At 28.2% G+C, this 23,463-nt stretch overlaps 2 protein-coding genes across 2 annotated transcripts; one reads left to right on the forward strand and one right to left on the reverse strand.

Moving 5' to 3' along the window:
- Positions 1–6,590: 6,590 nt before the first annotated feature.
- Positions 6,591–8,782, forward strand: LOC111285565 (uncharacterized). The gene has a single exon (XM_022875076.2). The coding sequence runs from the start codon at positions 6,704–6,706 to the stop codon at positions 8,582–8,584; it is 1,881 nt and encodes a 626-aa protein (XP_022730811.2). The 5' UTR covers positions 6,591–6,703; the 3' UTR covers positions 8,585–8,782.
- A 235-nt stretch (positions 8,783–9,017) lies between these two features.
- On the reverse strand, positions 9,018–11,284 carry LOC111285566 (pentatricopeptide repeat-containing protein At4g33170-like). Its single transcript, XM_022875077.2, has one exon. The coding sequence runs from the start codon at positions 11,044–11,046 to the stop codon at positions 9,277–9,279; it is 1,770 nt and encodes a 589-aa protein (XP_022730812.1). The 5' UTR covers positions 11,047–11,284; the 3' UTR covers positions 9,018–9,276.
- Positions 11,285–23,463: the final 12,179 nt, after the last annotated feature.

Consider the following 23,463-nt stretch of genomic DNA (forward strand, 5'->3'; position numbering starts at 1 on the left):
AAATAAATAAATAAAATAAAATAAAAACTAAAATAAAATATGGATATAAAAATATATAATACGCACAAATCCTTAATATGCAAAATAATAATAATAATAATAATAATAATAATAATAATAATAATAATAATAATAATAATAATAATAATAACTATTTAAGGAAAATAAAATTTTATTATAAAAAAATGTTATTTAAATTTCACCAAAGTGTTGAGATAATTTAAAAAACAATCTTTGCTAAAAAAATTATAAGAAATGAATAAAAAATGATAAATTGTTTAAATGAATCTTTTAAATATAATTTTTAGAGAAAAATGAAAGAGTTTGGTTTTCCTTAATTATTGTAAGTAAAAATAATTTTTCGAATTTCACTACAGAGTTGAAATAATCCAAAATTATTTTTACTAAAATAAATATTTATTTAAACAATATAAAAATAACAATGAAATAATCTAAAATTTTTTTAAATAATATAATAAAAAGATAAAAACAATAAACAGTAAATAATAATAAAAAATAATAATCACAATAAAAGGTAATTAATTAAATCCCTTAATTATTACAAAAAATAATTTTATTTAGGATATCGTCAGAAGTTAGGATGATCCTAAACTTGTTCAAAATTTTTATGATTTCGTTGAAGAGTCGACATAATATTAAAATTTATTTAATAAATTTTGGGAACTCACCAAAGAGTCAAGATATTCCTAAAATTGTTTTATAAATAAAATATCTTATAACGGGATTTCAAGAATTTTGTGAATGGTCAATTTTCTTAAAATATTGTCTAAACAATGATTTTCTATAAATTTTGTCAAAGCATTGGAGAATTTATAGAATACGAAATAATAATAATAATAATAATAATAATATTAATTTCACAACAAAGAAATAATTTTTTTCATAAAAAAATTTTAAGAAATCAAATTTAAATATAAAAAAACTACATCATCAAAATTAAATGATTACACATGTTTAATTGGTACCGTTTCTCGAACGAGCAATGTGAGGGTACTAATATCTTTCTCACTTGTAATTATACTTTCAAACTAAACCCTGATTTCGCATACCTAAACTTCTTTTAGTAAATCTTAATTAATTTTAAGATTTTTATTAAAAGATTATATTTTTGGTGGGCCAATCACATCCTACAAAAAAAGATTGGTGGTAACTCCGAAAATTTTCTTTAAGTTTAGAGATCGAGTCCCCACGGATGAAAAATCGTTATGACAATTGACACCCTTTACCTCTCTCTCATTTTCATTCTCCTTCTCAACCTAGCCAAACCCTTCGGCTTACTCAGAACTCTAAGCTTACTCAGCCTCAAAAGCCTCCTCACTAGTTTGCTCAACTTTTAAAAAATGAGTAGGCTTGAAGCTTAATTAAGGGCTGGGACCTCCATGACATTGGAAGAGGAAAAAAAATGAAAATGAGTCAAAAGATTTCTTAAACTTAAAAGATGAGCAAGAGCTAGACTCTGAGCTTAAATTATTGGAAAGCTATGAAGAAGAAAGGTTTAGATTATTTGATAGGGGAGATGAAGAATAAGAAGAGAGGTTAAACGAATGAGCCAAAATAACCACAGCTATTAGGAGTGAAAGGTTTTGAAGGTTGAAATTTCTTCCAACCAAAAGCTTGTCCGTCCCATAATAGACCTTTTCCCTTTAGTACAAGCATTGTATTTTACCTATTTTTAGCCTTATGTAGACATGTGATTTAACCAATAGATAGCTCGAAGATAATCCTTTACTACAATAATAGAAAAGACGTTGTCATTCGAAGGGAAATTATCTTGGCCGAGTTAACCTTCCTCTCATTTCTACCCTAAAGTTAGAGGATCTAAAATCAGATGATATAATGAAAAAAGTGAAAGATGGATAAAAAGTAGTTTGAGAAAAAAGTCAAATGAAAGAAGGCTAAAAGATTTTGAGATCGGTAGAAATTAATCTGCTAAAGAGTAAAAAACTCTGGGAAATGAGGAATTGGGGCCTAGAAAGCTTTTATATAGCGAAGTCGTGGATCGAATAGACACCTTGGATTAAGCCACATCACCATACAGTTACTGATGATGACTTTTTGACTTTTTAACTTTTCAACCTAAATTCAAAGAATTGCCAAATTTTTTCTCTCATCAATAAATATAGATCAAATAAATCTACAAAAAGGTCACATCGATTTTACTATACAAAACCCACTATATAAAATCCACAAATATCACATCGACTATATATGTATCATTATGTCAAATTTGCTATGATCTAATATAAAAAATCCACAAGTTTCATGTTAGCCACACATGTAATATCATGTTGGATATGCTATGCATATATTACAAACGTCACATCAGTCATACCATACGAGGACCTTATCTCCACATCATCTTAAATCTAAACAATAACACCACCTTATCTACATTGGCATAGCCTTATGACTAGCTCGATGATTTAAGGTTGAGACAATCAGGAAAACACCTAGTCAACACGACGTCGTGAAAATTTTGAAATAAATTTACGCTCAACTTGTAGCTCGGTTTTAAGAATAATAGGTCGACTAACCCTATTCTCGCTAGTTTAATAGCTCAGACTACTCGAAGGGGTACAAAATGTTTGGGCGATTTTAATGTACAAAGGGCAAAAAAACATTTCTCTCCAGAGTATAAGTCAATTGTCAAGCATGAGCAATTTGGTCATTTTGATCGAGCTGACATGTCGAGTTGACTTGAATTCCTAGGCTCCACATCAATTCGGCCACCTCAATTGACCACCAGCTAACACATAAGGATGCTGACTTCTCACCTTAATTGGATTGTCAATTTACAAGCTCAACTCGAGCCTATGATGTCAGCCTTAACCCTTCACACCGAGTTCAGGTTGCCTAGGCCTAGTGTCCCTATCACATAAGTATAAGTATCACCCTTCAAATACTTATAAACTAAATGGAATTCTAGTTTACATACCTATTTTCTACCTTTTTCTCCTTCCCACTCCTTAACCAAGTATTAACTAGAGTTGGAGAATAAACACCAAAAAAAACTTTTGGCCTTTGTCATTGATTGATCTCTCTCTTATGCTTTCAAGTTTTTACCCTCGCAAACAATTCGACACTAATAGTAAAAATTATAATTCTTTTCTTAATGTAATAATTATAATTAAAGTGAAAAGAAGATTTACTTAAAAGACTTACAATGGTATTCTTACATCCACAATTATCTCTGGAAATGATATCTACATCAATGATAATGGTATGTAACGAATAAATTTTTTCCATAGAAAATGAGATTGTCAAATCTCGAGATCTTGAAAAGCATATTGGCCAATAAAAAAGTGATTAAGAGAATGTTGTTTAAGATATCATTAATTTTATTAATTTTTTATTTTTATTTTTATTTTTATTTTTATTTTAAACAAAGTGTGATGATATGACATGCGGAAGAGTCAACAATCAAGTGGGCTACGCAAATGATTAAAGTCGTAATCAATTGAAATTTCATAAATCTTTTGATGGATTGAAATTTCGTAGTAATTATCATTAATGAAGAAAACCTGTCTTTATGAGCCTATCAAAGCAGTCAAAGTTGACAAAGTCCACATAATGCGCCACAAAATTAAAAATAAAAAACTAAAAACAAAAACAAAAACAAAAGCTAAGTCCACAGGAAATTTGCTTACTACTTAATTTGTTCTATCTTTCGAAGAATAATTTTTATTATTATTGAATAACGATATATAACTCTTTTTTTGTCATTTCTGTTCAAGTGTTATCTTATAATGGTTGAATTTTAAGTTTCTTTTTAATTTTATATTCAATTAAATTCTTTCACTTTGTAATTAATTGATTTTAAATTAAATATTTAATATTATATTAGAGTTCAAGTTTTGTTTTGTAATTCTTATTTGTCACGTAATAAGAAGAGAACTCGTCAAAGTAATTCATTTTACATTTATTAATATTTAAATTTTTTATAATTTTATATTTAAGTTAGATTTTTTCATTTTATAATCAATTAATTTTAAATTAAATATTAAATAATTTTAATTATTTTCTATCTTTATTTTTTGAAAAAAAAAAAAAACGACTTGGGGCCTATTAGGTATACGTTTCTTCTATCATTCCATATATGAGATTAAAAATAGAGAAAAAAAAATGTATGAGAGTTTAGAATATATATATATATATATATATATGTGTGTGTGTGTGTGTGTGGATTTATTTAAGTGTTAAATTTTAGATGTGTATATAATTTAAAATAATTAATAATAGAAAATGTAATTTTTATTATATTTATATTTTTAAGGTACTCATTTTAATTGCTGTAAATTTTCATTTTATGACCATCTTTTTAATGTTAAGAGGGGTACATACTTTATTGTAAGCAATATTCTGTTATTGGAGATAAAACCAAAGGTATATTGATATTTCCAAATAGCCAAATAGTAAGTATATTGTTAGTCACATCAAAGATACGACTTTGATGTTAAAAATTCATATAAAAACGAATATTTTCTTATCGTAAGGTTTGGAGAGTTATATAAGACACGCAAAAGAGAAAATAAAATATATATATTATCCTGTTGGTATAGTCGATTAGGTTTATTTTTTTTTATGAAAAAATTTTGAATTTGAGTTTTATCGGTGATTATTTGTTAAGGTTATCTCGAATGCATGATATGTAATCATTTGTTTTAAATTATCAAGTATGATATATTTTACCCTAATTTAAAGGATTGAACAATTTATTTATTTTTAAATTTTTTTACAAAAAATATATATATATATTTGATTTGTTACATTTTGTTTCTTATCAATTATGAATTATGTTAGAACCCAAAATACAATAAACCAAACATGTTTAAGATATTTGATTTGTTTTAAGAACTTTTTTTTTTAAAAAAAAAAAACTAATTATTACAAAACTTCAATTTTATCTAAAGTTTCAAAACTAAATCAAAACACCCCAACAAAATTTTGGCCATTACCAATGAATTAATATTCTCAGAATTGGTTTTCTTGTCCTCCTGGCGAGCTCCAATTTTGGTAGAGTTGGATTCTTAATTTTAGCTTTTCTTTTTTATTAAATTTGTTTTTTTAAAGAGCTCTAGTGATTCGTGTAAGGTAATGCTATTTAATCCAAAAAAATAGGAGATAAAATAAAATGAGAAAATAATAGGATTATTATTCTGTAAACTAATAGAGAAAATTTTAAATTCTATAAATAAAATTAAAAGATTAATATGTGTTCATTTATTAAGTAATTCTTTAATATTTATAAATATATGGAATCAAAACATTTGTTAACCGTTTTATTTTAGTGGTAAATAAATAACAATATGGATAGTAAAAGTAAATTTTATGTTTGTATTTAAACTCATTTCTGATGGTAACTTTGTTCAGAGTATTCAACATTTGTTCGTCTGTAGTCTGTAGCTTTGGGTAGAGCTGAGGTGATAATAGTTGATGGTTTTAAAAGTTAGAGAATTGGGGAACGTAATATAAAAAAGCACAAAGACACAATTAGGGTTTATTTTTGTTAACTTCTTTTATTTTATGCCACTTGGTGAGTCTTTGACCCAAAAATAGAAAAGAAAAAGGCCCAATGGAGAAAATAATTGAAGGAAAAGAAAAGTAAAAAGATAAAAAAGAAAAACAAGTTTTTTAATATAACGGTTGGCATGAAAAAAGAAAAAGTAGAAACAAAAGCTAAAATTAATCTGAATAAAAAAATAATTGAGAATATAAACAAGAAATCTAATCCACCGCTTGAGTCCAACCTATCAAAGTTAGTGACTCAAACATCCACCAAATAGGTGGGGAGGAGGAGAAATGCACTTTTGTTGGATGTGGTTATTTTAAAAATTAATTTCAGTTGCTAAGTGTCTCCCTCCTATTAAAAGTTGCATGGAAAGGCTAAATTAATAAAACTTAAGAATAAGATAAGATAAACTACATATTTGTAATTAATTTGTGAAAATAACAACTATATATTAAAGATCCAAGGAAACCAAAAACATTGATTTAAATTTTGCGTAATTAAAAACAAACAAAAAAATTATTTGATCCTTCCTAAACCTTATAAATTTTAGTAATGTTTTAGTTTAAGACCTATCCAACAAACAACAAGACATCAAATGAGTCAAGTGTAAAAAAATTTAAAAATCAAATAAAAGTGGTTTTAAATTAAAAAAAAATTACAATATAAACGATACAAAATATTTAATCTTGTACAAGTTATAAAACCATTTTTATTGTTTATAAACTTTTTGTGACAATAATTATTTAATCAATAGACATTAATGTTATCTGTTTACGCATATGCAACATAAAAGTCATATAAAAAATAATAAAAACTTACTAATTTACTGATCAGTGATGCTAAATAAGAATTTAAAGTTGATCTAGTTATTTACCATCCATACTTTCTTTCAAACCCACTTAATCTTCTCCTTCGCTGAATCCAATTCGACTAATAAAATTCCAATCTTAATCATTGAAATTAAAATTTTAATAATTTAGCGTAACACACAATTTTTTTGTACAGTTCTTCCTTTTATGCTTCCTTTTCAAACCATTTCACAACCCAAATAAAATGGGGCCAAGCCCATTCATGACCAACTCTACAACCTTACCCTTGGCCGTTAGCTGTGTCTGCTCCTCCTAAGTAAGCCTAACCAGTTACTTGTTTCCAGGTCCTTTTAATGGCGGTTAAATGTCTCTTTCTCTAAGGACTTCCCCCAAAGCCACGACCTTCATCCGACAAAGTAACAACTCCCGGCTTTGGTACAGATTTTTCCATGGCCGACCAACTGCGGAGTTACTCTTTCTCAATCAGAAACCAAGACTACGAGAAAAGCGACGACGTGGAGGAGAGCAAGTGTGCTTTCCTTGTGGTAGCTTTCTTCCCTTGTTTGGTTTGCTTCATTCTTCTCCTTATTATAGTCTCCGTCGTGTTAGTAGTCAAATTCCATTTGTTTTGCCACACTCCTCTTCACTCCATTTACAAGAAAAATTGCTAGCCAATTCCATTTCTTTACCCGGAAACGTTTTAGATTTGAATCGTAGGGGTTTCTCTAGCGTCACTGACGGTGGTACAGATTCTGAAACAGACAATGAATCTGATAATGCTGCCGATGTCTTTAAGTCAACAGCGGACCTAAAGGAAGTTGAGAGAGTATGCAAGGTGATCGACGGATTGTTTGGCTTAGACCGAAACATGGAAGCTGTTTTAGATGAATGTGGGATTAATCTTACTCATGATTTGGTCATGGATGTGCTGGAACGGTTCCGACACGCTAGAAAACCGGCGTTTAGGTTTTTCTGTTGGGCCGGGCAAAAGCCAGGGTTTGACCATGATTCCAGGACATACAATAAAATGATGAATGTTTTAGCAAAGAATAGGCAATTTGAAACCATGTTGGCAATGCTTGAAGAGATGGGTGCCAAGGGGCTTGTGACAATGGATACTTTTGTGATTGCTATCAAAGCTTTTGCGGCTGCCAAGGAGAGGAAGAAAGCGGTTGGGATCTTTGAGTTGATGAAGAAGTATAACTATAAAGTGGGTGTTGATACTATTAATTGCTTGCTTGAGAGTCTTGGGAGGGTTAAGCTTGCAAAAGAAGCACAAGCGCTATTTGAGAAGTTGAGAGACAGGTTTACGCCCAATTTAAGATCACATACGATATTGCTTGGTGGTTGGTGCAGGGTGCGGAATTTGATGGAAGCAGGGAGGGTGTGGAATGAGATGATTGATAAGGGTTTTAAGCCTGATATTGTCGCACATAATGTAATGATTGAAGGGCTATTGAGGAGTAGGAGGACATTTGATGTGGTGAAGTTGTTTGAGGTCATGAAAAGTAGGGGGCCTTTGCCTAATGTTCGCAGCTATACAATTATGATTCGGGAGTTTTGCAAGCAAGGAAAGATGAATGAAGCAGTTCAATATTTTTATGAGATGCTTGATTCTGGATGTCAACCTGATGCAGCAGTTTACACATGTTTGATCACTGGTTTTGGAAACCTGAAAAGGATGGACATGGTTTATAGATTGTTGAAGGAGATGCAAGAAAAGGGTTGTCCACCTGATGGCCGAACCTACAATGCCCTGATTAAGTTGTTGACAAGTCAAGGAATGCGGGATGATGCAATTAGGGTATACAAGAAGATGATACAGAGTGGAATTCAACCAACAATTCACACTTTTAACATGATCATGAAATCATTCTTCCAGTCCAGAAACTATGACATGGGTTGTGCAATTTGGGATGAGATGCGTGAAAAGGGGATTTGCCCTGATGATATTTCGTACACTGTTTTCATTAGAGGGCTGATCAGTCTAGGTAGGTCAGGAGAGGCTTGTAAACTTCTAGAAGAAATGATAGAGAAAGGAATGAAGGCTCCTCTGCTTGATTACAACAAATTTGCAGCTGATTTCTCTAGAGCTGGGAAACCTGACATACTCGAGGAGTTGGCTCAAAAGATGAAGTTCTCTGGTAAGTTTGATGCATCTAATATCCTAACAAAATGGGCTGAGATAATGAAGAAAAGGGTTAAGAGAAAAGGTTCCTTTAAAACTGATGGAAGATGCATCTGACATGCTAATGAACTGTTTTACTCTGGTTTCATGTGGCTCATGGATCATATTCTTCTCACTTAACTTCATGTCACAAATGACTTTTTTTTTAAAGGCATTGTATATCGTTTGCGTTTGTTGCATCCTATGTTTCTAATGTTATTGTTTACCAATTGATTCCTCTTATGCTCTTCAATCCTATTCTTACTTGATGTGCAATGTATTTGATTGGTCCGAGCTTTGTTTTTTCATATTGGAGCGGACTGCTTAGGCTTAATACGATGCAAGCGAAACGATAGGGTGTTGTAATTTCTCCCTTAAAGCATGCAAATCCTTTTTTTTTCCCCTCATTTTGTTATGTATGTTAACATGTCACCATTCTCCACCCAATTAACCAGTTGTAAAATTTTATTATATTTAGCTTATGCTCCTCTTCAGCTTTGTAAGAACAAACTAAAATAACACTGCTAAAAGAAGTTGACAATAATACTAATGAAAAAGTGAAATAAAATAAACACAACATATATTTTCCTTGTAGTATAAACGCTTGAAGAAAATATATAAGCAATGAAAGATCAGAAATTGCTGTTTATTGCTGCTTCCTTTATTTTTAACTTGAGTGGCGATAAATGACTCGTTCAAGAGAATGTTGAGGTGTGTGTTAAAGGATTCACATATTTCTTTTTAATTTTTGAAAGGGATCTTTAGAAATGCTACGCTGTAAGATCCAAAGAAATTTGGTCTCCTTCCCAAGCCAATGTTTTGAGGGCGTCTAACATTTCATCAATCCTCGAGTGAGAAAAATCCCCTATTGTAAATTTTTCAAATTTTCCCTTTACTTGAACCAAACTAAAACCTGCTTCCTTCTTCAATCCGCTACCCTTCAACTTCTTTCTCGCCTCTGCAACACAATCCCACATCTCATCTGACGCATACAAATTTGACAATAGAACATAAGGTGAAGTGCTCACTGGTTGTAGTTTCAGAAGCTGTTTAGCTAAACGCTCCCCCATCACTACATCTCCATGCAGTCTGCATGCAGAAAGCAGACTCCCTAAAACAACTGGATCTTGTCCAAATGGAAATTTCCTCATGTAATCCTCTGCCTCGTTTAATCTCCCAGCTCGTCCCAACAAATCGATAAGACAAGAAAAATGCTCTATTTCAGGAGCAATACCGTAGGTTTCTTGCATAGAATTAAAAAGACGAAGGCCTTCATCCACCATACCAGCGTGATTGCAAGCCATCAGAAGGCCAACAAATGTCACAGAATCTGGCTCCAAACCACTTGCTCTCAGCTGCTCAAAAAGCTCCCGGACTCTGCTTCCAAGCCCATGATTTCCAAAAGCAGCAATAATGGTATTCCATGAGACAAGATTGTGGTGGGACATCCTGTTAAATACATTGTATGCGTATCCAATGGAACCGCATTTAGCATACATGTTTGTGAGGGCATTACCAACTCCCACATCTTGGTTCAGTCTTGTTCTTATCAGATGAGCGTGAATCTGCTTACCATAAAGTATGGAAGCAATCGCAGCACAGGCAGAAAGGGCGCTAGCAAAAGTGAAATCATCTGGTCTCATTTGATATTCATTAAACATCTCTCCACAAGCTCTCAAACTCTTTTCATGGCTTTCACAATGAGAACAAGCAGCTATGAAAGTGTTCCAAGAAATGACATCCTTTTCCTCGATTGATTTGAAGACCTTCTCTACCTCTTGCATCAAACAAAACTCTGAGTACATTGTCATAATCACATTACCTAAAAAAGCAGTAGAGTCAAGCCGAAGTTTGATTGTCTGGCAATGCAATACCATTCCTCTGTGTAAAGCATCTGAATCAGCACAACCCCTGAGTAATCCCACGAAAGTAAAGCGATCTGGCATCAGGCCTTCTTGATGCATACGTTTAAAAACTTCAAAACCCTTTTCATGTTGCTGGTTTTCTATGAATCCAGTAATTATAGCATTATAAGATACAACATTTGGTTCTAATGCCCTAGAATAGACTGACAACGCATCACTAGAATGACCGCATTTCATGTACATTGAGATAAGGGAGTTAGAAACAAATGAGACAGATGCGTATCCATACTTCACCGATTGAGCATGAATTTGCCGTCCTTCCCCTAACAACACAAGGTTGGCACAAGCAGTAATGGCACTAGAAAACAAGTACTCATTGGGTGCAAGGCGCATTTGGGAAAACAAATCAAGTGCTGATAAAGGCTCCCCAGCCTGGTCATAACCAGAGATCATGGCTGACCAAGAAACAAGGTTTTTTTCAGACATTTCATCAAATACCTGACGAGCAAAGTTAATCTTGCCACACTTCGCATACATGTTGAGGATATGGTTGGAGACTATGACATCAGCCTGTATACCAACCTTCAAGGCAGCAGTATGAAGTGAGAGGCCAGAACGAAATGCGTTGGTTTTGGAGCAGTGGTGCAAAAGTAAGCCAATAGTTTCAGGTACCATTTAATCTAACCACCAGATACGGCATGCACCAATGTCAAACTCAAGCATCTCCACTCCTTCAAAATCCTGTGCCAGGAACACCAGATTCCAAGAGGAAAATGGGACCTTGTTATGTTTAATAGTAGTATCAAAAGCAAAGTGGTTATAGTTTCTTAAAAGCAGTAAAATTCCCGTTTGCTACAACATCCTCTCCCCAGTGCACATGCTGAATTTTCTTTTTTTAATTTTGTTTGCTATTTTATAGACCTCCCCTCAAGATGAGAATGTTTTCATTTTCTATATACACTCATTTAATAATTATTATAAAATTATTTTTTTATATTAATAATATCAATACAATATAAATATTAATATTAATCATATACATTATTATTTTATTTTTTAATCTTTAATAGTTTTATTATTTTAAATTTGATATTAAAAATTAATATAGTTATATAATATAAATTCAAATTTAAATATATATACTAAATACATATTAAATGAGTATTATATTTTTTATTTTTTTAATATGTAAGTGCTTTTTTATATTATTAATATATAAAATTTATTAAATTATAAATGATAGATAGTTTGTTATTATTTGTTATTTTAGTCATATTTTTATATATATTCGTATTAGTCATGTTTATTCATGTACATTGTATTAATCGTATCTATTCGTATATATTTATATTATTCGTATTTATTTATGTTACGTTTAAACGAATTTATTATTCGTGTTAATTATCTCATATCGTGTGTAACGTATATATTAAATATATTATGTTTGTATTTAAAATTTAAACATATTTTATAATTTATATCATATTTATATTTTAATAATTTATATTATTATATGTATTAAATATGATACAAAATACAATATAAAAATACGAATTTTCAGGCCTATTTGCAAGTAAAGCCCACGGAGACTTGAGAGCGTAAAAAAAATGGTGGATCTAAAAGAAAGCAAAGGTGACCTGGCTAGGTTTGGTTTGCAAGAATACGAGTAGAATTGGGTTACCACCTAAGGGGAAATGAATTGGGCTGGGTTTAATTGTTTTTTCAGTAGATTGGCCCATTTAGTACACCATTTTGGTGTTAATTATGGAAAAATTTTTCTGAGGGTTGGCATATTTTATCATTATCTAACTCTGTTGCTTTTTGATTAAATCTCGTTTATGTTATTGAATTATCATTAAAAATTATTGTGTTAATGGACAAATAGTTTTTTAGAAAAAGTATAGATTCTAAAAATTAGAAAATTTGAGCAAACTCTAATCAGCTTATCAAAATAACAAATCCTAGAAGGAATGACATGAGATTAAAGAATCTATGTTAAAAATCAAGACTACAGTAACTTCTTGCTGGTCAGTCAGGGCTTTGATAAATAAAGTTGGAGCGTAGGTGGATAGCAAATGAATGTGAAATTGGAAGGGAAAAAAAAGAAACGCGTCGATACTAATAATTTTGGTATCCAATCTTACACTAGTCTCTTTTTCCTGAAAATTAAGACGCTTCAAGGTCGTGATGATAATCCCTGACACTCATCTAAAAAGGAGTAATAAAAGCAAGGAAAAAGATGGGGTTATTGAGGATGATTTTGGCTTCAAACAATCACCGGAAAAAGTCTATGACTTTTTATCACTTTTGACAACAACTTTTGTTGCCTTTTACCAGAAAGGTGGGCATGTCTTTTTCACCAATTCAACCAATTTGTCCTACTCATTTATATAGGAAAGAGGATCTAAATTGCATGACAGTAATAATGCAATCAACTCTTATTTCAAGGGAAACATTATTAGTTAATGGCCCAAAGCTCTTTTTAAATCTTTCATCCCCCACTAAATAATCATATGCTGCTTTGAAGACTAAGTAGGAGTAATTGAAAAAGTCTAGCTTTTATTTCGGAGTGTTAGGTACAACTTCAATTTTCACTGTCAATTAAGTGGATAAACAGTCATGCATGTTTCATGTCACAAAATCACTATACCACACTTGAACTACTTTCAATCTCAAAATTCAATATTGATTTTATATTGATTATTGCTTAACAAAAATTTGATGCAAAATTTGAATATATCCTTGATCATGTTAGAAAATCTCTTACCCTATACATTTTCTTTAATCCAAAATTTACCACTAAATTTGAAAACCATCATTTTTCAGTATTTATAAAAATAAAAAAAAAATAAAAAAAAAAGTTTCAAGATCATTACTAACTCAAGTTTGATTTAACAATTATGAACATTAATAAGTTTTAATGTCATGGACTTGGTTCTATGAGTTACAATAGAAACCATTAACCATAGCCATAAATTCTTCATTAAATTCAAATTTATTAATTAACAAAAATTATATTTATTTCATTGAAATATTTTTTTTAAAAATTTCTATATGTGTGTGTGAATTGTGATTGAATAAACTTAGAAATACTGTTCATGGTTTTGGATGATGATAATAAGTTGCATTAGTTATTATTGAATCAATGATGAAGTTGATCTCTTTTGTAGGCATATGAACCACATGGGAGGATGGACAAATTGAACCAGCCTCTTAACACTCTTTCAAAGGAACTCTGAATAAAAACGATTAGCATCATGTTTAGATCCTTGTAATTCTTTCTTTTCTAACTCTTTTTAACTAATAATTTATGTGGCTCATTGTGCAACCTTTTTTTTTTTTTTTGCCAAACCTATGTGATTAAGTCTATTAAGGAAATAATTTTCTAACAAATAACAAAGAAGTAGTTTTATTAGATGACAGAGATTATAACATGAAGAAACATTTTAGATATATAATCTTATGATTTACATGTTAAATTTTAAATAAAAATGTTTGCGTGAATGAAAATGAGTAAGAGAAAAAATTAAGAAGACAATAACACAAAAAAATATATGGTTAAGCCATGATAGCTTACATGAGAGAAAGGTCCAAAACACCACATTGTTAATATTCTAATTTGTATAAAAAAATACGTTGATACCCTATATATTTATATATGTGGTGTAGATAACATATGAAAAATAATAATGATGAAAATTTTAAGATTATAATTGATTCTAAATATATTTTTTAAATTAATAATTAATTGCTGTCTAATTACCAAAATCATCTCATAATTGTCCTTAAAAAAATATGGAAAAGACTCTATAATATAACACACACTTATTTTTAACAAGTGAAAAAGAAAAAATAAAAAAAAAATTCTTGAGTGACAAAACCAAATGCAATCCGGTCCCCCCCCCCCCCCCCCAAAAAAAAAAAAAAAAGAAATCTATGTTATGAAAATAAAATGTTGTGAAGGATAGAGAGTAGGATAAGCTTGGATTATGTTGAATATAAGATGATAGGTTTAAGACTACAGGACCAGCCCATGCATATGAATATCTTAGGAGTAAATTGCATCACACATTCATGATGTTTATGCATTGTTTTATTTTTATTCAAAAATTTTTAAATTGAAATTTTAGATTTGCAATTTAAAAATATTTTAAATTCATTTATTTCGTCAATTATCATTAAAATAAAATAAAATTTATCACCTCAACATCAACAAAGTATCCAAATGGCAAAATAAGATGGATCGGACCTACTAATTTTTTAGTTTGAATTTATGCTACTTAAATATTCATGTGTTACTTACATAAATTTTTAAAAATAATTGACGAATGGATAGATTAAAAATATTTTTAAAAGCATATGAGTTTAATTAAAAATTGAGTTTTAAACTTAGTCATGAAAATAAAATATTACATAAAAATTGATTGATGCATTTTAGTCCATATCTTGGATATATTTTCTTTACACAAATATTACGCTCGCGGGCTTATAAAAGTAGCATTAATATTTCTTCTTTCTCATTTGCTTTGGTCTATTTTTATTAAATGTTCTAAAATTATATCATCAGGAACAAAAAAAAAATTACTTTATCATTTTTTTATTTTCAACATCTAATGTTTTTATATTTTATATTTAAAATATAATTTTTTTATTTTTATATTAAAATTATAAAATATAATTTTAAGAAAAAAGAATTGAAAATTTAATCAGAATACATTAAAATTAATTTTCTTTTTTTTTTTAATTTCTCTGAAAGTCAAAACGCTAAATAAAATGGGGGCGGCCGGTGTATATATGAGCAATTAAAACAAAAAAGAAAAGAAAAGAGAAATTGGCATAATGGGTTTCATGCAAATTGGAATCATTTTGGGGCAATGAAGTGATGTCACTCAGTCAGTCACATGTGTTGTAGAAGCAAACGACATGTATGGTGGGGCAGCCTCACATGCGCTTCGCCATCTAACTGTTTACAAATACTCCATTCTCCAAATCACAAATCTTTACTCTTTTTCACAATTGTCAGTTTTTATACCTACCTATCAAACACCGTTTCAATTTAAAAAAAAAAAAAATCACATCTTCAGTTCAATTGAAATTTAGCATATAAAAAATTGAGTATTCAATAATATATATTTGTAACTCATTGATGAAAAGAGATGTATTTTTCTTGCCAATTAAAGTAAAGTTTTATTTTAAAAAATTTAAAGTAAAATTTTGAATGTAATATGTTAATTGAGACGGTGAGAAAATAAATTTTTAAGGTTGTCCAAATTGATGTTAGATTGGGATAGAATTTAAATATAATCCCTGACCGTATTATCAAAAATTATAAATGCCATGTTCCTGATACATGTGCAGGTGTGCACCTGAGTAAACCCCTGTCCCTTGCCTATATCTGTCCGTTGAATCTCTTGTAAGAAGTCATGTAGAGTAAAGCCGCTCTAAAATTTATTAAAGTGAGTGTCATTTTTCTCCTTTATCTTCAATAATATTAGTCTCAAAAAAGTTGTTCTTCTCATGGCCGCTTCAATTTGATTGTGAGAAACATGATAACTCGGCTTTTTCTCTTAAAAAATAAAAATCTAATTAATAGTTATTTATGGAAAATGATGTTTAAATTCTAGGGTTAAATACACATTTTGTCTTTGCACTTTATTACTTTTCTCAATTTAGTACTTAAAAAATAAAAATTTACAATTAAGTATTTAAATTTCATTTTCATAAAATAAATTATCTCAAAGACTAACATCATTAACAAAAAAAATCATACATGGCTTCTTCAGCCAATAAAAAATCACCAACTCACATGGAAAGCCACTTTATATTACACATAATTGCCATGTCAGCAAGTGGGATACATCATTACGTAAACAAAAAGTTGAAAAATAAAAATTTGTTTATTATTTCAATTTTAAAATAAAAAACATAAAAATTTAAGAGGAATGAAAATAAAAAATTATGAAATTTGGAAATAAAAAAAGAAAAATCTAGAAAATTTAAAAAAAAAAAAAAGGGAAAGAAGGGTCGATGAGAGAGAATAAAAAAAATGAGAAGAAAATGTTGTATATATTACCAAAGAATAATGTTTTCTTAATCATATTGAAGTAAGAGCATTACTTTAAATCATATAAAATGCACATATACTGAAAATAAGTGTTTTAAAAGTATAAAATAAACTTTGGAATGAAGTAGTAAAGCAACAGTTAACTACCCTATAAATAGCTAGTAGCGGGTTACCAACAACTGCTCATAAATAGAAAGATTCAAAGATTTTTTGTCTGAGAAAAGTAGTCGACTACTTATAAGGAACAATTAACTACCTATCCCAAAAAAAGTGGGTATTCGATTTTCAAAGAGATGGCATCTGATTGTTTGCATCCAGCATAAGCAAACTAGTCGGTTGCTTTAAGAGGTAATTAACTGCTCATACTAATTTTTCCTTAGGAAAATCAATCACTTAAAAAAATGAATGAAATTTTACATTCTATTTAGAAAAATAGTCAACTGCTTTAAGTATGAGCATTGAGCAATCAGTTGCCATAAAACAACAATTGACTGACCAACTAGAACTGAGTTTTTGGTTCAAGAAAAATAACCAAGGCAATCGATTGCTCAATATGTAGATTCAAAAAATAAGTTCATTAGATATAGCGTTTCATTCCAAAAGTTGTATTAATTCATTCAAAAATTGTTTGTACATGAAAGGTTGTTTTTTATATTGTTTGAAGCTTATAAATATTTCATTAAACACTCATTTTCATACAATTTTTACATTCTTTCAAATCAAAATTAGAATTTGCTCTCATTTCACTCTTTTTTCATTAATGGTTTATGTGAGTTCAAAAAGAATTGAAATTCAATCAACTTTTTTTCTTTTAATTAGGCATTGTATCCTAGGGATAAAGTTTCAAGAGTCCATTTGTTTCATATGGGGGGACTATTATCCTTAAAAAGGCTTATTAATAGTGCCTTGCCTATAGATTTATTCTTTATCTTCATTTCTATATTATTGCTCTTTGTTGCCATAACTACACTATATATAACAATTTAAGTATAATAAACATTTCCAATGACAACGTATGCAATCAAATCATATGTGTATGAAGTGGAAAAACTTAAAAGATTCAATAGGCTAAATTACAAGAGGTAGAGCATGAAGATCTACTATCAAATCAGTCTTTTGAAAATAGCTTATGTTCTTCATAATTTCTATCCATAAGAAGTAAATAAGGAAGATAAATTTTCAGCAAAACAATAAAAATGGATTGAAAATGACTACATTTGTAGTTTAACAATCTTTTAAGCACTTAGCCACTCACTCTTTAATGTGTTTCACAATTCAATACGACATGAGAACTTTAGCATGCTATATAAAAGAGCTATGAAAATGAAGATGCTTAAAACAAGTCATTCCTAATAAACAGGTATGCTGATTATAAATGGATAGATTCTAAACTTGCCATTGATCAAAGAAATGAATTAAATAATATTACAACTAAATGGAATGATGTCAGTGAACCAATTTTTGAAACTTTTCAAGTATCAACCATAATTCATAAGTTGCCTCCATTTTGAAAAAATTATCAAAAGTATTTTGTGACATAAAAAGAAATCATTTACCTTAAGATTAATTGGTTCAACATATCGAAATTGAAAGTCGAGCTCAAATGAAAGATGAAGTTACTAATAAAGACAGCAATGTTCATAATGTTGGAGGTCTTAGTTCATATACTCTTAAGAGTAAGAATAAAAAGCGAAAAAAATCTTCTAAGAAAAAGGAAAAGTTCAACAATGTTGTAAATGACTTTAAGAAAAAGAAAGGTCCTTGTGTGGAAAGGGATGAACACTTTGCAAGAGTAAATCCTTTTCGCAAATAAGAAAAATTAAGCCAACATAGTGACTAAAGATGATATGGTTTCTATGATCACAAAAATTCTTATAGTTGAAAACTAAGAAAATTGATGGCTTAACTCTAATACAACGTATCATGTCACTCTTTTTAGATGTGTCTTCAACAACTATAAAGATATGAGTGATGACAAGGTAGTCTTTATGGGCAACTTCATCACTTGTAAGCTTATTGGTAAACAGATAGTGAAACTTCCTCTTACATTCGTTAAAGTCTTAACTTTAGAAGATATTCATCATATTCCTAATCTTAGAAATTGTTTAATATCTATTAAGAAGTTTGATTACCATAGTTGCGAAGTTGTAATTGATTCTCAAATAAAAGAAATTGTCTTAGTCATCCAAGAAATAAACTTGTGTGGCATTGTCTTCCATGGAATCTAAATTCATAACTATTTTTCATGCCATCAAAGATCTATTTTTGTTTAAAAAATTCTTGAGATGTATACCTTTTATCAAAAAAACCAAAAGGCTGATGACTTTATATTGTGATAATAAAACTGTCATTTACAACATAAAGAATGAGATATTTTCTAACAATAGCAAGCACATTGCTATGAGATACAATCATGTATGGAGTGTTGAAAGGAAAAAAAGGTTAATATAGAGTATCTCTCTACTAATCAAATATTAGCGAAACCATTAACTAAACCTTTATCAGGTGATAAGATTGTGAATATTATGAGGGGTATGTGATTGTTATCAATTAGTAAGAGCTAATCTTAATTGATTCCTACTCTATCTTAGTTTATGATTTAAAAAACTAATTTTTTCAAAGAAAAGAATAATCTTTTCATGGGAAAAACATTATGTATGAGAGTTAAGGGTTTTCAATCTTGAATTTTCCAAGGAATTCATATATGAGATATATGAAATTCTCAATGCATCATTCTTGAAATAATAAGGGTTATACTTTATTATAAAATCCCATATCTAGATACATTGATTGTCCACAACAAATAATTGAACATAAACCCATAAATAACTTATAGCTTATTTTGAGTAGGATGTTAAATAAAAAATGAGGTTGTGGAAACTTTCTAGATAAGTCTTTATAAGCAAGAAAAGAAGTGAGAGATCATTTTTTATGGATTTTTAATTTTTAATTCTAGAGTACTTGCTATCATAGGTAAAACGAAGACCCGTTAATACGTTGCTTTTTGTGGAACCCACAAACCAATGTAAAGTGTGAATATGTTTGCTTGAGTCTCATATTTAATCTAAAGGTTTAAACCTTGGCCATCTTTAGACATACACTTTGCATAAGAACCAAATTTGCATTTTTTTTAGAATTGCATAAGCATTTGCATTCTTTGGTAATAAATGGGGGATTGTTGTATATATTACCAAAGAATAATATTTTCTTAACCATATTGAAGTATAAACATTATTTTTAGATCATATAGAATGCATGTGTATTGAAAATAAGTGTTTTAAAAGTAAAATAAATGGAATGAATTAGTAAAAAAGCAACTGACTGTCCTTGCAATTGCTTTTAAGCAACAAACTGCCTTAACAATTGCTTATAAATGAAAGATTCAGAGACTTTCTATTTAAGAATTGTAGTTGACTACTCATAAAGAGTAGTTAATTGCTTTACCCAAGAAAATAGGTATTCAATTTCTAAAAAGATAGCATCCGATTGCATGCATTTGACTTAAGCAAATAAATCAATTGCTTTAGATTGCTTGTACTAATTTTGCCTTATAAAAATTGACTACTTAAAAGGCTGAATGAAATTTTTACATTTTCTTTGAAAAAGCAGTCAATTGCTTTTAAGAACAGCTAGATGCTCTTACCCAAAAAGCATTAAGCAATTAGCTGCCATAAATAACAATTGATTGCCCAACTGGAATTGAGTTTTTAGTTCAAGAAAAATAACTAAGGCAATCGGTTGCCTTTGTCCAATAGTCGAATGCTTGATATGCATATTTAAGAAAGAAGTCTTTTGGACATGGTGTTTCATTCCAAAAATTGTGTTAATTCATTCAAAAAATATCCATAACTAAACCATATACAACAGAGAAAGCTAGAAAAGGGAAAAAAACCTAGTCGATCGTTTATCTAACCAGCCTAATAAATAAAAAAATCATAAAGAAAAAATGAAAAAGGGAAGAGGTAAAGAAGAAAAGAGAGGGAAAATGAAGGTTGGCTAAGCGTAAATCTAGCTAGCTCAAGATAAGTTCACCGTCGATCTACCTCGAACTAGTCAAAACGTAAAGCAATGGCAACCCATCCTTTTTAATTTTTTTTTTTTACTTTCTCTTCCTTCTTTCCCTTTTTCTTTCTCTAAATCCCTTTCACTTTCATTTTTAATTTTCTCTTTTTCTTTATTTATTTTTTAAAAATTTCCAAAATTTAAATTTTTTGAAAAAAGTTTTGAAAATTTTTTAAATTTCTAGATTTTTAATTTGGATTTTTTCAAAATTTTTATTTTTATTTTTTGAAATTTTTATAAAAAAAAATTTATTTTTATTTTGTTTTTATATTTTTTTTAAAAAAAATTATTTTTTTAAAATTTTTTCTCTTAATGTTGACATGATGATAAATTACCAATGTCATGATGATGATTAAGCAATTACATGTCATGTAACTTGATATCCAATTACAATTGACCACTTAATATTGGTTGATAAAGCTATGTTACCTTTTGTTTTTTTTTAATGATATTAATTACTTGTGATCATTTATCTTGCAAAATTGAAGTTTAAGTATTTAATTAAAATTTTAATTTTTTAGTTACCAATTTAAAAAAAAATGGTATAATAAAGGGTAAAATGTGTTTACTTTTTAACTCTAAATTCTTCATGCATTTATGTTTCCAATGCCTATAAAAGGGGAAATAAAAAAATTTATGGTTAAATTAGTGACCTCTTATTAAAAAAAAATAATGTTATTCTTTTTTTTTTTGCCAATCAATTGAGCTAAATGTGCAAGCCCAAATTGATATCGTTTATAGAAGCCAACGCCATAATAAATGAGGTAGCGTCCTGATTGTTGATGAGCCTTATCGGTTTTCATTAGCTGATACATTGATATTTATTACCAAGTACCATCTTTAGTAGTATTAAATATTATATGTTAACAAGTTAGGGTCGATTCTTTTTGTTTTTATTTTTATTTTTTTGTAAATTAAAAATAAAAATATATTTGGTAGATTGTTTTTATTTTTTGTTTTTGAAAACTAAAAATAAAAATTTTAAAAATTTTGAAAATTATTGAAAACAAAAAAAATGATGTTTTTAATTTTTTGGAAATAATTTGACACTATTATCACATAGACATTGTTCATGGAAATTACAATTAAATCATTACAATATTGCTACAATTATTATATTAATAAAATAATATTTTTATTAAATAAAATTTATTTATTAATATAATTAATAAAAAATATTATATTTATTATATATAATATTATATTAATAAATAATATATTATTTATTAATTATATTAATAAATATTATTGTATTTATTATATAAATAATGTGTTATGTTATTAATATAATATATGATATTTATAATATATTATTAATATAATACATTATTTATTAATAATATTTTATTAATATAATATAATATACTACTAATATATTAATAAATAATATATTATTTATTAATGTAAATTTATTTAAATAAATATTATTACATTATTAATAACAAATGGAGCCTAAAAACTCCAACAACTTTCTCTTACATGTTTTTGTTTTCACATTTCTAAAATAAAAACATTTTATCCAAACGTATTTTTAAATACATATAATAAATTATATTCTAATACTATATTAATAAATAATATATTATTTATTAATATAAATTTATCAATATAATATTATTTAAATAAATATTATTACATTATTAATAACAAATGGAGCATAAAAAGTCTAACAACTTTCTCTTACATGTTTTTGTTTTCACATTTCTAAAATAAAAACATTTTATCCAAATGTGTTTTTAAATTCAGTAAATTAAAAATAAAATAAAACACAATTTTTAAAACATAAAACATAAAATACACAACAATAACAAATGATTCCTTAATTAATGGCACTTGTTTGAGACTAATTCAGTCTCTTTATTATCTCAATTTGACAGTTTTACTCTCTTTATATTAATTTTATTCATAAATTTAATCCTTATATTTTTATTAAAATAATTTAAAGATAATTGGTGATGGTGTTAATTAAAAATTTTCCTTTAACTTTGACTACATGGCATTTTGTGACTTGCCATGTTGAGGTGAATTAATTTTGTACTACATGAATTTTATATATGTCATTAATTAAAATAAATAATGTTTTTAATTTTTTAAAAAAATTATTTTTATTAATAACATCCTTTGGTAGTAATTTGTGCCATTTGACCAAATTAAACAATGCAGGTTGATCATGCCATTAAGAAGAAAAAAAAAAGGGATTGAGTTTCAATATTGTTTTAATTATCCTCAAATAAATATTAATAAAAGTATAGAGATTAATTCATGAAATATGATTTGGAGAGACTAAAATTATAAAATTGAGATAGTAAAAGGATCAAATTCAAATTTTGACTATTAGTATATTACATAATATTTTCAATAAATATATCGAAATTCATCATATGTAAAATGTCAATTATTGCATTTAATACAAAATATTACCTTAAATGGCATCTTAATACTAAAATATAATTAGTGTTTGTACCATATATTTGTCGATAAAACCCTATAAAATAGTATCATTAATTTTTTTTTCATATCTTATTATTATTATTTTTTGGAATGGAAACACTACGAGAGCATTTGGTTTGTAAAATCATAAATTTTAGGAAAAAATGTGATTTTCAAGAAAGTGTAATTTTGGGGTTTCGTTTCATTTTAAAAGTATCACATCTTTAGATCCACTCGTTTGATTAGGGGGAATCCACGTATAATAATTTTTGAATAATTATCATAAATTTCTTGACATATGTGATAACAAGTTTTCATTAGATTTTATTAAAAATTTTAATAACCAAATGACAAATTATACCTTTTACAATAAAAGAAGACAAATATTTTATTTGATTGATTTCTTATTTATAAAACATAAAACAATCGAGGCGTTTCAATTTTTTTTTTTTTTGAGTAAGAGAAATTGATATAATTTGATTATAAAATATAATTGAATTATTTAAGGTATTTTTTTGACTAAAAATGCCTTAAAT

The sequence above is a fragment of the Durio zibethinus genome, chromosome 6 (assembly GCF_047325235.1).
Source record: "Durio zibethinus cultivar Kanyao isolate XHJ-2024 chromosome 6, ASM4732523v1, whole genome shotgun sequence".
In the NCBI taxonomy this organism is placed as follows: Eukaryota; Viridiplantae; Streptophyta; class Magnoliopsida; order Malvales; family Malvaceae; genus Durio; species Durio zibethinus.